At 44.4% G+C, this 17,339-nt stretch overlaps 1 protein-coding gene across 1 annotated transcript; it reads left to right on the forward strand.

The window, feature by feature from the left end:
- The first annotated feature begins 7,515 nt into the window (after nt 1–7,515).
- On the forward strand, nt 7,516–12,299 carry LOC112230746 (protein SET). The gene is made up of 8 exons (XM_024397004.2): nt 7,516–7,747; nt 8,679–8,736; nt 8,830–8,972; nt 9,165–9,268; nt 9,357–9,470; nt 9,614–9,784; nt 10,082–10,207; nt 10,373–12,299. Exons 1-8 carry the CDS (start codon nt 7,678–7,680, stop codon nt 10,391–10,393), a joined length of 807 nt encoding a protein of 268 aa, XP_024252772.1. The 5' UTR covers nt 7,516–7,677; the 3' UTR covers nt 10,394–12,299.
- Nucleotides 12,300–17,339: the final 5,040 nt, after the last annotated feature.

A 17,339-nucleotide genomic window follows, 5' to 3' on the forward strand; every position in this document is an offset into this window, starting at 1 on the left:
AGATTATTACCGTTTGGCCCGGTACAGTACTCTTGGGAAATGATGTCAGGGCGAGGTTTTTTACCGGCAGATTGGACAGGATTATGCTCCCTTGTACATTTGGGAATACCTTTCACACTCATTCAACACCAAGACATGAAGTTTAGTCAAATGGGCGAAAAGAGCTACTCCATCTGGGTCTCTTGATGACAAAGTATACATTGATAACATTGGGGTTCCACGGGGGGTGCCAGATGAGTTCAAAGCAAGAGATCAGATCCTAGCAGGATTAGAGTTAAGCATTTCCAGGTGGTCTACTCTCAATAAGAACGTGGACTGGATTAATTATATTTATTATAATCAACTGCATTTTACCAATTGTACCAGAGATGCTATTAAAGGTTTTGCAGAACAAACTGAAGCAACCAGCCGGATGGCTTGGCAGAGTAGAATTGCATTAGATATGTTATTGGCTGAAAAGGGGGAAGTATGCGTGATTTTCGGGAACATGTTTGTGCTTACATCCCAAATAACACAGCTCCGGACAAATCAGTGCCCGAAGCCTCAGCTGGTTTGACCACCCTGGCTCACGGTTTGGCAGAAAACTCTGGGGTGGATACTTCTCTGACTAATTGGTTTGATAGTATGTTTGGAAAATGGAAACATATTATGATCACTGTATTATGGGCTACATTCACCTGTGTGACTGCTTTAGTTTTATGGGGCTGTTGTCTAATTCCCTGTGTACGAGGCCTTATTTCCAGGACTCTGGAGAAATCGATGACAATAGATGGTGAGGTACCAGCGGATTCCAGGTTCTGACCAGTGGAGTGCTGAATGCATGTCTACAGAACAAGTGGACAAATCTGGATCCTTCATTTGTGGGGAATTTATGTTTGAGGAGACCATTTTTGATGTTTAGGGAGGTTAGGTTGTATCCTGTTTCAATATTAGACTGTTTTTTTATGAAGATTGTAACGAAAATCCTGATAAGAAGAGTTATGATTCTGATGTAGGCCTAGAAAACAGTCAGTGCGAATGCAAGTAGTGGGTTATGTTTAGGTGATGTTTTGATGACAATTAATATTTCTAATAAAAATAAAAATAGGCTTTTTAATATTACACTATAACTACATGTGTGATTGGATGTATAATATTTAATCAAAGGCTGGATATGTTAAGGGAATTTTTATCAATAATTATTATGTATATTATGTATACATTATATTATGTATACAATTATGTATACATTTCAATCAGGACTGACTAAACACAATACTATTATGTTACTGTATATATACTAATCAGAATACTATTATGTTACTGTATATATACTAATCAGAATACTATTATGTTACTGTATATGTACTAATCAGAATACTATTATGTTACTGTATATATACTAATCAGAATACTATTATGTTACTGTATATGTACTAATCAGAATACTATTATGTTACTGTATATGTACTAATCAGAATACTATTATGTTACTGTATATGTATGAATTTTCTTTCTTAATCCTAGTACTGAATATAATGTGTGTAAATATAATCAAGAATTAGAACAATGACTGTCTGTTCCTTGGTAGAAATGAATGAACTATATCTTCAGACTGGCTAGAATACTTATCGACACAAGAAGACCTTGGCTCGGGCATAAATTATATTAAATTGGTAGGGAGACGATGTGGGAAGGCTTGAGATACTGCCTTTGTACCAGGGTGGGAGAAGAGACGGGTTGGTACTGGAACTAATGATGTCATTTTCAGTTTATAACCTGTGGTAAACTGTATCGTGTTCAGTACTCTCGTGAATAAAAGCTGCTATTTGACTTTAAGACTGGGCTCTGTCCATTTTTATAAAATAAGGGTCATACAAATCCTTATGAATTTACAGAGTGTTTAATTTTAATTGGGTGTTAAAACATAGAGGAATTAAATTCCTGTAACACCAGGTCCACAAGTTGAATTACAGCAGTGCAGACACCAAGTTGGACACCCAGCAACAAAGTAATGTAGCGACCCGCACAGACAGCTGTGTGTTATGTGTTAGGCTATTCGTTGGTTGTGTTGTACTTACCAGTACCCAGTGTTCGCGGCGTCCGACATGCCAATCAACCTGCTATCTGCCAATCACGGGAATGCCTGGAATGTTCTGATGCCGGGCATCCTGGTGGTTGGCGGAGTGGCGTGGAGGGGGGATGGGCAGGGGGATGGAGCATTGGAAGTTAAGACCAGGTTTAGCCATTGTTCTTTCTCTTACATCTGGGTTTCACAAGAGAAGGTCACAGGTTGGTTTGTAGGGTATCTTTCATTTATTTGGCGTCTACGGCCAAACAGTAGCCTGTGTAAAGTTGGGTTAATTGGTTTAATAAACCATCAATTCATAAACTCAATCCTCTGTCTGGACAATTGTTCCTTTATGATCTAGTCAGGTCATTACATTGGTGTCAGAAGTATAAGAGTGATGGCAGCTGAAGCAGGCATGAGTGCTTCTTCGACTGTGCTTCACGCGGATTCTGGTGGGCGGACCGAAGGGGTGACGTCGACACGTCGACACGGGGAATCTGGGGCTCAGGATGTAAACAAACATGGCGGCGCCAGTTCCCGGCTGCGTATTCCGGTGAGGCGGATTGGGAAGCTTTTCATGCTCAGTTTGAACTGTTAGCTCATTTTAGGGGGTGGTCAGATGAAGAAAGGGCACTGCAGTTGGCTTTATGCCTCACGGATGATGCTCTGGCCTGTTTGATATTGATTAGCCCCGAGGACAGACATGATTATGGTGCTTTAGTGGGAGCGCTGAGGAGGCGCTATGGACAGTGTGTACAGCCTGGGCTGCTGCACTCCGAACTAGGTAATAGATGCAGGCAGCCTGGAGAGCCTCTACGGGTGCTAGCTAATGACATTGAGAGCCTCTCTCAGCGGGCATATGCTCACAGGCCCCCCTCCGTGCAGAGCGAGCTAGCACGGGACCAGTTCATACAGGCTCGCTCTCCTACGGAGCTGCGCATACAGACCCAGCTGGCTCATCCTAAGTCATTGCAGATAGCCTTGGAGATGGCTTTGGAGAGGGAGCTGGTGTGGGCTGGGGCTTCAGCTGGGGATTTGGTGGGGGTGAAGGGAGACAGACCCTCTGTGCGGGCTGGGGGGCAGAGCAGCCCAGAGCCGGAAAAGCCTGCATGGGTGGATGAAATGACAGAATTCATTTGTGTCGCTTCAGGCGGGGTTGTGGCCAGCCAGGCCATCTGCCCCATGTCCCCCAGAGCTCAGGGAAACAGCTCAGGGTCCTCATAGACCGGGTAGTTTCTTTCCCAACCACCATCATCTTCAGGAGGAGCCCACCGGCACAGACGGGGAAGCAAGGCCGGATATTGTGGTTGGACTGAAGTGCCTCTACAATCTCGTTCTGAACGTCGTATAGTCCATGAATCTGCATGGACCCGGGTCTCACCAATGAGTTCGTACCACACCAATCTTAGTTGAATATTTATTTACTAAAAAGCTAAAATGATGATAAAAAATACACATAGACAAAACACATTATAGGCTATTGATTAGAACTTAGTATAATGGGCCAACACACTATGGCGCGTGTTACCCAAAAAGGGGGATTTCAAAGAGTGAGAGAAAAAAGAAAGTACACAAGATAAATATACATTTGGGTGAATTTGTCAGCTATGCTATTCTAACCCTTGCCCCAAACTGCCGCTCTTATGGGTCAGAATATAATGAAGGTCTCCGGCGCACCTCTCTGATCGTCCTCCCGATGTCAGTGTCCTTTTGGCTTAGTAGTCTGTTCCCTCACCCTTGCTCTGGAAGGGATCTTCTGAGGACAGACAGCTCTGTAGCTCAGAGCTCACAGCGTTGGAATGAAACAGTGTAGATACCACGATTCGATGGTAGATGGAGGCTAGGTGGTTCGACTTGAATTCTCCCGCTTAGACACAGCTACTCATCTGTAGCTTGGGTAGAAAAATATTTTTTGTCTTCAAACTTGCGTTGCGTTTTGGGTTCGTTGACTTTTTCGACCTTGGCTGCAGCTTGGGTCACGTGGTCTTCTCTATAAATTCTTTACTCACAGGTTTTATACTCTTGGGTCAGAAGTGGGCGTAACCGCCTTTAGGGCAATTCTCTGGGCGTACCAAGGTAAGAGCAAGGTCTAGGTTTTTCTCAAATCCAATTTTAGACAACTAACTTCACATTTCATCTTTACCAAAACATTCCCTTTGATTTGGACATTTTCCACACAACGTACAATGTATAAACATCAAACATATACTAGGAAAACTGTTGATGTTACAATGTTTTCGTAATAACGTCATCTATTAACCTTTAATAACAAAACAAAAATGACATACATTTTCATATTCCATCTATCGTCATGACCACCATTGTAGCTGACGGAAACCATTGTTCCAAAGTTCCTTTATTTCATGTTTAATTAATGTTCTGAGGCTGGTTCTCCATCTCGTAGCCTGAGATTTACCAGGGGCATGAGGGGTTATAAAACCCCCACATCTTCAGACCCCTATTTCTCTCCTCCTCTGTTGGGTTTGAGAGATAATCTGTAGGGTTGTGGTCTCCTGTAACCTGACCTGATCAGGACAGTCATGACAGCAGCTCCTTCCAGTCAGCCCTGGTGGCGCTAGGGCATGAGCTGGAGCGGGTGGCTGCTGCAGGTCTGAAGCTCCACCACGAGTGCCACTTCATGAGGAGAGAGGTGTCCTTCTTGGGCCACCGAGTGGGGAAGGAGGGGATCAGCACCATGGAGGACAAGGTTGGGGCTGTCTGAGACTGGCCCACCCACACCGACCAGCGTAAGCTAAAGAGCTTCCTGGGCCTTGCCTCGTACTACAGGAGGTTTGTACGGGGCTTCTCAAGCGTCGCTGCACCCCTGAACCGCCTGCTGCCAAAGGACAAGGCCTTCACTTGGACAGTGGAGTGTGACGAGGCCTTCAACACCCTGAAACGTGCACTGATCGAGGCCCCCGTGCTCGCCCCCCCTGACCTCACCTTGCCCTTTATCCTGGACACAGATGCGAGCAATGTGGGCATGGGTGGGGTTCAGGCCCAGGTGGGGCCAGAGGGGGAGAGAGTGGTGGCGTACTTCAGCAAAACATTTGACAAACATGAGCGCCACTACTTTTTCACCTGGCGGGAGCTCCTGGCTGTTGTGGCTTCCCTCAAACACTTCAAGTACTACCTGGGTGGCCTGCCCTTTACTGTACGGACTGACCACTATGCTTTCCAGTGGCTCATGTCTTTCAGACATGCAGCAGGGACGGGACACAGACCTTACAGCCAGTGCTAGAGTGGGTAGAGGCGCAGGTGAGGCCACCATGGGAAGAGGTGACAGCGCTCTCACTTGCGACCAAAGGGTTGTGGTCAAAGTTTTAGAGACTGCGGCTGGCTGATGGCGTGCTACAGAGGGCATGGAAGGAGTCAGCTACGGGAGAGGAGATGTGGCAGGTGGTGGTCCCAAAAGCATTGCGGGAGGCTGTGCTCCAGAGTACTCATGGGGGGGGGGGAGACTGGACACTTTGGGGTCACAAAAACACTCCACCGCTTCCGTCAAGGCTTTTACTGGGGGCAGCACAAGAGGGGTGTGGAGGACTTTTGCCGCCGCTGTGACAACTGGACAGCGAGAAAGGGCCCCCCAGGCCGCTCTCATGCTCAGCTCCAACAGATCCCAGTGAGGGCTCCCATGGAGAGGGTGGGAGTGGATGTAGTTGGGCCATTCCCCACCACAGACAGTGGAAACCGCTGGGTGGTCACGGCCATGGACTATTTCACAAAATGGCCCAAGGCCTATACTCTGCTTGACCAGGAGGCAGAGACCATTGTCGACACCCTGACAGGGGGGATGTTAAGCAGGTTTGGAGTTGCGGAGTCCATCCACCTCGACCAAGGCAGAAACTTTGAGTCCTGTGTGTTCGCCACCATGTGTGAGAGGCTGGGTATGTACAAGACCTGCACTACTCCTCTCCATCCTCAAAGTGATGGTCATGTGGAGTGCTTCAACAAAACGCTTGGACAGCAGCTGGCCATCGTCTCTTCCAAACACCAGCGTGACTGGGACAAGCACCTGCCTATGGTCCTCATGGCATGCCGCTCCGCTGTCCAAGACCTCCTGCACGCCTGCCCTCCTCATGCTGGGGAGAGAGATCCGTACCCCTGCAGAGATGGCGTTTGGTCGGCCCCTGGATAGCCCTCATGTTCCCCCAGGGCCGGAGTATGCCTGGAGACTCCAGGACCGCCTGGAGACAGCCCACACCTTCACCAGATAGCAGCTGGTGAATGCAGGTGTGAGGCAGAAGAGGAACTATGACGTGCACACCCGGGGAAGGCACTTTGTGGCTGGGGAGCTGGTCAGGGTCTACAGCCAGCCCCCTAAGGAAAAAAGGCAGATGCCCCACAGTCACTGGGTGGGACCCTGCAGTGTCCTGGAGAGGGTAGGGGAGGTTGTTTACCGGGTGCAGCTTCCTCCCAGGGGGAGAAGGGTGGCACTGCACCGGGACAGGTTAGCCCCATACAGAGGGGCCTCTTCTCCCCAAACCCCGGGTACCCCCACAATTCCCCTCTCTGGCAATGACATTCTCTAGGCACCCACCCCCAGGTGCCGCAGACAAAGCTCCAGACAGCCCACTCCCCCTGTCTCCCTCCCTGTGTCACCACGTGGTTCCCCGGAGCCACAGACTGTATTCCCAGTTCCCACTTCCTTGTCCCCCATATCCCTGCCTTCATCCCCTGGGTCCCAGAGGGGCAGCCCCCTGCCACGGATGGAGCCCCCTGTTTCACATCTGGACACTGCGACCATCACGGCCACGCAGGCAAAGGAGACCTCTGGGTCGCTTCAGAGACTTTGTTTGTTCCCTCGGGGATGAGGGACTTTGTGGCGGGGGGGCTGTGTAGGTACCTGAACAGACATCTGTGTGTTATGTGTTAGGCTATTAGAGTTGGTTGTGTTGTACTTACCAGTACCCAGTGTTCGACATGCCAATCAACCTGCTATCTGCCAATCACGGGAATGCCTGGAATGTTCTGATGCCGGGAATCCTGGTGGTTGGCAGAGTGGTGTGGAGGGGGGGTGGGCAGGGGGATGGAGCATTGGAAGTTAAGACCAGGTTTAGCCATTGTACTCGCTCTTACGTCTGGGTTTCACAAGAGAAGGCCAGGGTTGGTTTGTGGGGTATCTTTCATTTATTTGGCGTGGGCTACAGCCAAACAGTAGCCTGTGTAAAGTTGGGTTAATAAACCGCCAATTCGTAAACTCAATTCTCTGGACAATTGTTCCTTTGTAACCTAGTCCGGTCATTACAGTAATAAACCCAGTCTAACCTTAACCTCACTTCTAACCTTACACCTAACCCTACATTTCTGTTTTCATACATTTTTTGATCTAGACCAATTTGGCTGTTGTAACTAGTGGAAACCGGTAAACACTTCCTCGAGTGGAAATTATGCGATTAGTCGTTCTGTCTGGGGCGGAGTATTTTCCTACTTTTGGAAGGCGCGTTCTGGCGAGCGCGTTCTGGCGACCGTGTGTGTGCATGAGCAAAGCCTCTCTTGTTCACGACACGCGCGTTATTCGCACTCTCCACCGTTGAAGGTGGAACGTAACTTTTCTATCCCCGAGGAGACATCTGAACAACTGGGAATATATATTCTGTCTCAAACATCTAAGGTGTTCGAAAATCATGTCAGCCTCGGCGGCGAAAGTCGGTAGAAAGGAGAACTCGAATCATGATGGAGCGGACGAGACCTCCGGTAAGAAATGGCGGCCTCCTGTAATGTTACAACGCCATTTTCAGTTGTTTTTACCTGGTAATAGCCATGGCGTATTCATTTGTTTTTAGCTATCACCCGTTTAGTTAGCCTGACACTAAATGCTTCTTGATGAAGGTTTTAGCCAAATAATTTTGATTGCTCGCTCAGTGAGAATGGATCGGCGACCTAACGTTAGCTTACTGACTAGCCCGCTATGCTAACGTTACAACGTTGGAGGCCATGTTGTGCTTTGCACAAGCTCATTGTGCCACGCATGTTTGGGAGGGATTCGCGTTTACTTACACATGAAAGTAACTAACTTGTTAAGGTTTACTACATTGCACATGTTTCATTGTTGTACACGTTTTTTGTTGTCTAACGTTAGTTGTTTACGAACTAGCCAGTTAGTAAACTAACATGCGCTAACTAGATAACATTTGTTTTCGTGAGGCCCAACATTCATTGTTGCTCCGCCATTGCGGTTTGCATACACGAGTGGAAATAAATCAAGAAATTGCAGTATTTGAACTGGCACGGAATGAAAGATAACAGCTAAATATTGCGTTCGTAAGATACTAGTATCATCCGCCAGAATGTAACAGGCATGTCGGTGAGGGGCGAAAACAGTCCCAAGCGTGCGGCCCCCCTTCATTCAAACCACGCGGCCTTGAGAAACTGCAGGAAGCTGCATCAGTGCTCTGGCTACCTTAGCTAGCGAGCTAACTTCTTGATAGCTCAAGATACTACGAAATATGTTGGAATGCATAGCTACTTATCCCATGGGTACCTCATGCTGAAGTGTTTATGTACCGGACAGATAGCGTGTTTACACTGTTTATTTACAGCCAGCAATATTTTCTGCATAAAAATGCACATCCAATTTCGTCGTTGTCTTTTAACAAAATTAAGACTGAATTTAATCTCTCTTCAGAAAAAGAGCAACAGGAAGCTATTGAACACATTGACGAAGTACAGAATGAAATTGACAGGTGAGTTAATTATCCTCACACATTTTCAAGACTGCCCATGTACCTTATGGCTATGATCTAATTATATTTTTTGCATGATTTTCTCTCCTTTAGATTGAACGAACAGGCCAGCGAGGAGATTTTAAAAGTAGAGCAGAAGTACAATAAATTACGCCAGCCGTTCTTCCAGAAGCGGTCAGAACTCATAGCAAAAATCCCCAACTTCTGGGTCACAACCTTTGTTAACCATCCACAAGGTAAATGCAGATATTATGCTCTTTTACTACTTCATGTTCTTGATGAATGAAGACTTATTGTACATGGTCGGATTCTGCACATTATATTTTTGTTGCCCACCAACCACCATTATCACAGTCTGATGGTTAAGCTGTTGGTATACAAACTGCTGCTGTCCATTGACGAACCTATGGTTGTATTCGTGTTGTCAGTTTCAGCCCTTCTTGGTGAGGAGGATGAGGAGGCACTTCATTACCTTACCAGGGTGGAGGTGACTGAGTTTGAGGACATCAAGTCGGGTTACAGAATAGATTTTGTGAGTTTTTTTCATCTTTGTAGGAATTGTGCGTGTTATATAAACAGAACAGTGCATTAGTTAACCAGATTCTTGCTTTATTTCTCAGTACTTCGATGAGAACCCGTACTTTGAGAACAAAATTCTCTCCAAAGAGTTTCACTTGAATGAAAGTGGGGACCCATCTTCAAAGTCAACTGAAATCAAATGGAAGGCTGGAAAGGTATGTTTACACACCTACAACTTAAAGTAAATGGTCTATAAAAAAATGTGGATTTCAATTGCCACCTGTCGTGCTGCAGGAAATCAAAGCAAAATGTATGGTCTTACTGCTTGTGATTATTTTGTATCTTCCTTTGATCTCAGGACTTGACAAAGCGTGCCAGCCAAACGCCAAACAAAGCGGGTAAGAAGAGGCAACACGAAGAACCAGAGAGCTTCTTTACCTGGTTCACAGATCACTCCGACGCAGGGGCAGACGAACTAGGAGAGGTCGTCAAGGATGACATCTGGCCCAACCCGTTACAGTATTACCTGGTATGATTCCATGCTATCGTCTATAGTTCTTTGTTGACTCCCATGGTGTCTTGCTCTGGTAGGCCAGGTAAAGTATTCGCTTAGTTATCCAAAATATATTTGCATTGGGGCCATGGCATTAGACCAAGGGGTCATCTGTAATAGGGTTCTAATAAACATGACTGACAACCATATCCAGCCACCTAGACATCTCAACTGGATGCCTCAATTTCAAGATCAGCTCATGCCTACATCGTTGTGTTCGTTTGTGCTGTGTTTGGGACTCATTAATATATCATCATCTCTCAACCCTACCAGGTCCCTGACATGGATGATGAGGAAGGGGAAGGTGACGACGATGATGACGACGAAGAGGGCTTGGAAGATATCGATGAGGAAGGAGACGAGGATGAAGGCGAGGAAGATGACGAAGAGGATGGAGAGGTAACTCCCGTTAAGCATTTTTTCCCCACTATTGTAAAACTGTCCCTGCCTTTTTTATAAATGTTTATGTAGTGGAAGACTGTCACTTGTACTGTAAGGTGTCTGTCACTTGTCTGGAATGTTAGTCTTTATAGGCATGCGGGTAAATGTGTATCTCTTCTACAGGAGGACGGCGAGGATGATTAAGGTTGAAAGGAACATTCCAACCTACACCTTTCCCTGTTCTTTCCTTTCAATCACCCTTCAACCCTTGGGAGCAAGAATATTTGTTTTCATTTTATTTTTGTATTTTGTGCTCTCTCCTGTTCTACAAGTGTCCGCCTGTCCATACCATGTCTATAGATGCGTTAATTTCCAGGCCATGCCCATATCAGAAAGCTAGTGGCAATCTGTCATAAAACTACTACACGTGTCCCCGAAGACCAATAAAATAAAAGTACTGGCATTCTGCACGTCGTCGTATAGACCAATAATTTTGAATAGCAATTTATATATGTATAATATATAAATAAGGTTTCTGTTAAAGTTGTGAGTTGAATAAAGAGGAGTCATGGTGCAGTGATAATAGCATCTCTAGACACCTTTAAAAAAAATATATATACCTTTTCTTTGACGCAGCGTTTGGGGGGCCTCCTGGAGTTGACAGCTTTTCTTCGTCATGTGTTGTACTAATGGAAAGCATCAGCTTCTTCCTGTCAACTGTTGTAAATGTTTTGGGGTCTATCTTGGTATGACACAGTTATTGTAGATCGTTAAATGGGGTTTGGTGGGTCGAGTGGGCATTTGGCGCATTTGGGTTTGTTGATTGACTTTTCATTGTAATGTTTTACAGACACCCATGAGGTTTGAAAAATTAAATTTTTAATAAAAACAAAAAATTTCCTCTTGTAATTTTGAGCTTGGCTAATTAACAGGTTATTTATAGAGAAAATAAAGACCATGTATAATCTCATATGGAATCTACACTGGTGTTCTTCTCCACCTTTTCTACTGGGAAACTGTCCATGTTCACATTTAAGTATACCAGTGTCTTTGTAACGATAAATACATGTAATACATTCATGTGTAGGGTAGTGTCTTGACTGTGTTGTGTAGGAGTAAATATCCACTTTATGCTGATCGGGAAAGAATTGGGCGGTAGGTAGCCTAGCGGCTAAGAACGTTGGACCTGTGGCTTAAAGTTGACCGGGTTGAATCCCGGGCCAGGTGTAATTGATCTGGCAACTTGAGGGCTGCTAGGTTCACTTAGGACATTCACCTACCGTTTGGGCCCTTGAGCCAGGTCCTTAAATGGGAAGTTACCTATTACAGCTTGATGTTGGATGGTTCCTCACCCAGTTTTCTTTAAAATGCCATTATAAACTTCATCTAACATTAGCTACCACAAGCAACAAAAATGTATGGAGGTGATGTGAGCATGTATAAAATAGAAAGTTTAAATCAACTTCATATTTGGTTTGTTCATCTGGCCATTTTAACCAAAAATTATAAATATGCTCACATGCCCCCATCACTTCCACATAATATTTTTTTTGATAGCGGAGTTTGTAATGGCTGTTTAAAGAACTATGGATTACAGTTTTTCATGGCTCAAGACTATTTTCAGGGGGAAAGACCATCAAATATCAAGATGTGACATGGTGAACTTTAACCCCACAACATATTCTCCATACAGGGGCAGCTTGTCTCAACAAATGTGTTGTAATTATGTGACTGACTGTCCAGAACCTTCTACTGAATCATATATTTTCAAGATCATTCTAACAATGAAGATGCAATTTCAAGTGTTATTATATCGTTAAAAGACAGCCAGTTTGTCCACTTTAAAGGGTACCTTTAATACTGGGTTTGAATGGGGGATTATTCATTTTCAATAGGATCTTTGTCTACTAAAAAATATTTACTGGGGGGGTTCAGAATAGAGGGTTGTCAAACTTCTATTTATTTTTTGCTTTGGGGGAGTGTGTTTTTTGGGGGGGGGACCCCCTATTGCGTTTTTTTCCCCCTGGTTTACATTTGCTCTTCTGCTCGTATTTTCCCTATAAACAATGGCTTGACTTTTTATATTACCCTAATAAAGTTTAGAAAAGTTTGAGGTTATGGTGTGGCTATTATTAAGCTTTAGCTAATGCAGCCTATGATATGAAGGCATTGTGCCCCGGTGCTCCAACTGACTCCCGACAGTTGAGTTTGAGGTGAGGAAGTCTGTTTCTAGCCTACCAGAGTTACTCCTATAATCTAAAAATATTATGCTTATCTTTATTCAAAATATTTGTCTAGACAATTTATGAATTTACCCTCCTGTACGTCTATATTTGTATAGCAGACGCAGTAGCCATCTGACAAAGAAATGCATGTTGGAGTCATAGCATGCCACTGGCATATATCTATCTCTCTGGGGTTAGGCCTAAGCTTCTCTCCCTTTATATAGGCTATATGTACTAAACTAAAATGTAAACACAACATGCAACAATTATACTGAGTTACAGTTCATGAACAGTCAACTGTGTTTATTTATACTTAACGTGTAAATATTTGTATGAACATAAGATTCAACAACTGAGACAAACTGTACAAGTTCCACAGACGTGACCAACAGAAATGTAATAATGTGTCCCTGAACAAAGGGGGGGGGGGTCAAAATCAAAAGTATCAGTCAGTATCTGGTGTGGCCACCAGCTCCATTAAGTACTGCAGTGCATCTCCTCATGGACTGCACCAGATTTGCCAGTTCTTGCTGTGGGATGTTACCAAACTTCCACCAAGGCACCTGCAAGTTCCCGTTCACTTCTGGCCGATCCAACAGGTCCCAGAGGTGCTCAATGGGATTGAGATCCGGGCTCTTCGCTGACCATGGCAGAACACTGACATTCCTGTCTTGCAGGAAATCACGCACAGAACGAGCAGTATGGCTAGTGGCATTGTCATGCTGGAGGGTCATGTCAGGATGAGCCTGCAGGAAGGGTACCACATGAGGGAGGAGGATGTCTTCCCTGTAACGCACAGCGTTGAGATTGCCTGCAATGACAACAAGCTCAGTCTGATGATGCTGTGACACACCGCCACAGACCATGACAGACCTTCCACCTCCAAATTGATCCCGTTTCAGAGTACAGGCCTCGGTGTAACGCTCATTCCTTCAACGATAAATGTGAGTCTGACCATCACCCCTGGTGAGACAAAACTGTGACTCGTCAGTGAAGAGCACTTTTTGCCAGTCCTGTCTGGTCCAGCGACGGTGGGTTTGTGCCCATAGGCGACTTTGTTACCCGTGATTTTTGGTGAGGACCTACAAGGCCTCAGTCCAGCCTCTCTCAGTCTATTGCGGACAGTCTGAGCACTGATGGAGGGATGGTGCGTTCCTGGTGTATCTCGGACAGTTGTTGTTGCTGCCATCCTGTACCTGTCCCGCAGGTGTGATCATTAATTGTTTATGGTTCATTGAACAAGCATGGGAAACAGTGTTTAAACCCTTTACAATGAAGATCTGTGAAGTTATTTAGATTTTTAGGAATTGTCTTTGAAAGACAGGCTCCTGAAAAAGGGATGTTTTGCTGAGTTTATAAAGAAATCAGTCAATTGACATGAATTCATCAGGCCCCAATCTATGTATTTCACATGACTGGGCAGTGGCGCAGCCATGGGTGGGCCTGGGAGGGCATAGGCCCACCCACTTGGGAGCCAGGTCCAGCAAATCAGAATGAGTTTTTCCCCACAAAAGGGCTTTATTACAGACAGAAATACTCCTCAGTTTCATCAGCTGGTCAGGTGAAGAAGCCGGATGTGGAGGTCCTGGGCTGGAGTGGTTACATGTGGTCTGCGGTTGTGTACTGCCAAATTCTCTAAAATGCCGTTGGAGGCAGCTTATGGTAGAGAAATTAACATTAAATTATCTAGCAACAGCTCTGGTGAACAGGAGAAATGCTCACTAATGGGGATGTAAACAAATTTGTGCACAAAATGGAACATTTCTGGGATCTTTCAGCTCAAGAATCGTGGGACCAACACTTTACATGTTGCGTTTATATTTTTGTTCAGTGTATATATATATATATATATATATATTTATTAAAATATGAATATCATACACTGGACACCAACGCCTATTCATAGGTTGCACCTTTGTCACTCGATCTCGTCATGCCATTGTTATGAACGTTCTCTCTCTACCGGTGGCGCAATAGTCTAATAAGCTATAGAGGCTAACGACTGTTTAGTGTAAGTTACACTATGGGGCTTGGAAATACGATGACATTGCTAAAGTAGTCAAATGTTTAGTAGGAAACAACTTTGACAGTATTATCATGTCGTCAAATTTACTTTAGACAGCTGGCAATGTCATTAGCTAGCAAAGTTTGTAAAAAAAATAGATATCAATGCTAACGTTAGCTAGTTAAAATCAGGTGACCTCCCCTCAATTTTAGCTAACTAGCTAACGTTATGTTGAATGGCATTGTATCTCCAAGCCACTGTAATGCACTTCTGATGAAATCTTCATCAGCGCTCATTGATGATGCGTTGAGTAGAATGCTCAGTTGGGCGTCAGTACAAAACTAAAGTTCAAAACAATATTGTGATGAAACATGCAACCCATGAATAGGCCTTTGCATGCAATGCCCTGGTACATTTAGTGCTCAAATGTCTGACAGCAGAATCGTGAGGTGGACAATTATTGTTTTAGGAAAGTAGCATAACCCCCCCCAAAAATAAAAATTGTCTATAAAATTTTGCATATACTACACATCGAAACACAAGGAACAGTGTTTTTGTCATTTGTTATAGGCTGTTTTTAAGGGCACATAAATGTGGCTCATTTGGCCAATATCCCTCATTAATTGATTGTGCTGGCTGCACCAGGTTGGATCTGAATGCATATGGATGTCCATAACATTTCTCAAATGTCTGGTAAATTAAAATCTTCCCGGTCATGTTGTTCGGTGCCAAATTTTCCTAAAAGAAATTTTGAAATTGCATATTGTTTTTATGAAGATATTAGAATAATCACATGAAAATCTGTCGCCAATTGGATGGAAACCTATCTATAGACACCCTAAAGACTCTGGCAAGTGCACTAGTCCAGTGTCACTTTGATTATGCACATCATGGATCACCAGCAGCCACAAACATCTAAAGAATAAGCTACCAGCCAAACAAGCTTGTAAGAATTGTACTTAAACACACCCCTCATACTCATCTGGAGGTTGAGCTTATTTTCATATTTTATTGTATATGACTATATGTTTTAAAATAATAATAGGGACCACAATGGAAATAAGTCCCCGACTTTATTGTTCAATGTCGGTCACTTTAAGAAATATCTTTCCGTATATATCATTTTTTTACTGACATGAAATCAATCAATCAATCCAAACTGTGCACTGGCCAATTGATGAATGGAAAGACACATCTGTTACAAAACACCAAAAAGTTGGGGCCTTTCCGAGTGGCCAACATCAGACCGGTTCGATCCCGGACTGTTTCACAACCGGCCGTGATCGGGAGTCCCATATGGGCAGCGCACAATTGGCCCAGCGTCGTCCGGGAAAGGGGAGGGTTTGGCCAGGTGTCAAGCCAAGCTTGGTTAAGCCTGGGTAAGCCTGCAAGGTAGGGAGGGATGTATTTTCTGTTTGTTTGAGATTTACATAGTCTGTTCATTGCTGTGTTGAAAACGCAAACCATGATATTGAAGTGCCCGAAGTCGGTATGCTTTGTTTATGGTTATGTGGTGCATTGCCACAGAAACCTGTTGGTGGAAAATTTGTTGCATATATTCTATATAATTATAAATATGCATTTATTTATTTATTTGAAATGTAACCTTTATTTAACTAGGCAAATCAAATCAAATTTTATTGGTCACATACACATGGTTAGCAGATGGTAATGCGAGTGTAGTGAAATGCTTGTGCTTCTAGTTCCAACAGTACAGTAATATCTAACAAGTAATCTAACAATTCCCCAACAACTACCTAATAGACACAAATCTAAAGGGGTGAATGAGAATATGTACATATAAGTATATGGATGAGCGATGGCCGAGCAGCATGGGCAAGGCGCAGTAGATGGTATAAAATACAGTATATACATGTGATATGAGTAATGTAAGATATGTAAACATTATTAATGTGCCGTTATTTAAAGTGGCATTGTTTAAAGTGACTAGTTATCCATTTATTTAAGTGGCCAGAGATTTGAGTCTATATGTTGGCAGCAGCCTCACTGAGTTAGTAATGGCTGTTTAACAGTCTGATGGCCTTGAGATAGAAGCTGTTTTTCAGTCTCCGCTCCCAGCTTTGATGCACCTGTACTGACTTCGCCTTCTGGATGATAGCGATGTGAACAGGAATGGCTTGGGTGGTTGTTGTCTTTGATGATCTTTTTGGCCTTCCTGTGACATCGGGTGCTGTAGAGGTCATGGAGGGCAGGTAGTTTGCCCCTGGTGATGCGTTGTGCAGACCGCACCACTCTCTGGAGAGCCTTGCGGTTGAGCTCGACAGGATGCTCTCAGTTGTGCATCTGTAAAAGTTTGTCAGGGTTTTGGGTGACAGGCCAAATTTATTCAGCCTCCTGAGGTTCTTCACCACACGGTCTGTGTTGGTGGGCCATTTATTTTTTTATCTGTGATGTGTAGGCCCAGGAACTTACAACTTTCCAGTGCTAGCAAGTCAGTTAAGAACAAATTCTTATTTATAATGACAGCCGACACTGGCCAAACCCGGACGATGCTGGGCCAATTGTGTGCTGCCCTATAAGACTCCCAATCACGGCTGGTTGTGATACAGCATGGAATCAAACCAGCATGTCTGTAGTGACACCTCTAGCACTGAGGTGCAGTGCCTTAGATCGCAGTGCCACTCGGGAGCCCATCAAAATGTTGAAAATCTGACTTCCCCTTAGCTAATCATTGTCTGCAGCCGGCTCTGATCGTAGAGTAATGAAACATTCAGGGAGAGTGAGCTTGTCTGTGGGTGGTCGGTGAACCCTCAACCTTCTGGCCCGTAGCCCTGCTTGGCATCGACTGTGCCACAAAAGTATGCTGAAGTGGCAAAGTCGATATCCACTTTTATAAACACAGTGTTTCTACAGTTATTATTTGTGGTCCTAAACATTATTTTAAGTTCATTCTGAGGGG

This window comes from Oncorhynchus tshawytscha, linkage group LG33, assembly GCF_018296145.1.
Source record: "Oncorhynchus tshawytscha isolate Ot180627B linkage group LG33, Otsh_v2.0, whole genome shotgun sequence".
Lineage (NCBI taxonomy): Eukaryota > Metazoa > Chordata > Actinopteri > Salmoniformes > Salmonidae > Oncorhynchus > Oncorhynchus tshawytscha.

What these genes read in the sequence shown, in the direction of transcription:
- LOC112230746 (XM_024397004.2), top strand. Translation starts at nt 7,678, where the DNA reads ATGTCAGCCTCGGCGGCGAAAGTCGGTAGAAAGGAGAACTCGAATCAT. An exon ending in CTTTGTTAACCATCCACAAG is followed by an intron (nt 8,973 to 9,164) that starts GTAAATGCAGAT and finishes TCGTGTTGTCAG; the next exon opens with TTTCAGCCCTTCTTGGTGAG. An exon ending in ACCCGTTACAGTATTACCTG is followed by an intron (nt 9,785 to 10,081) that starts GTATGATTCCAT and finishes CAACCCTACCAG; the next exon opens with GTCCCTGACATGGATGATGA.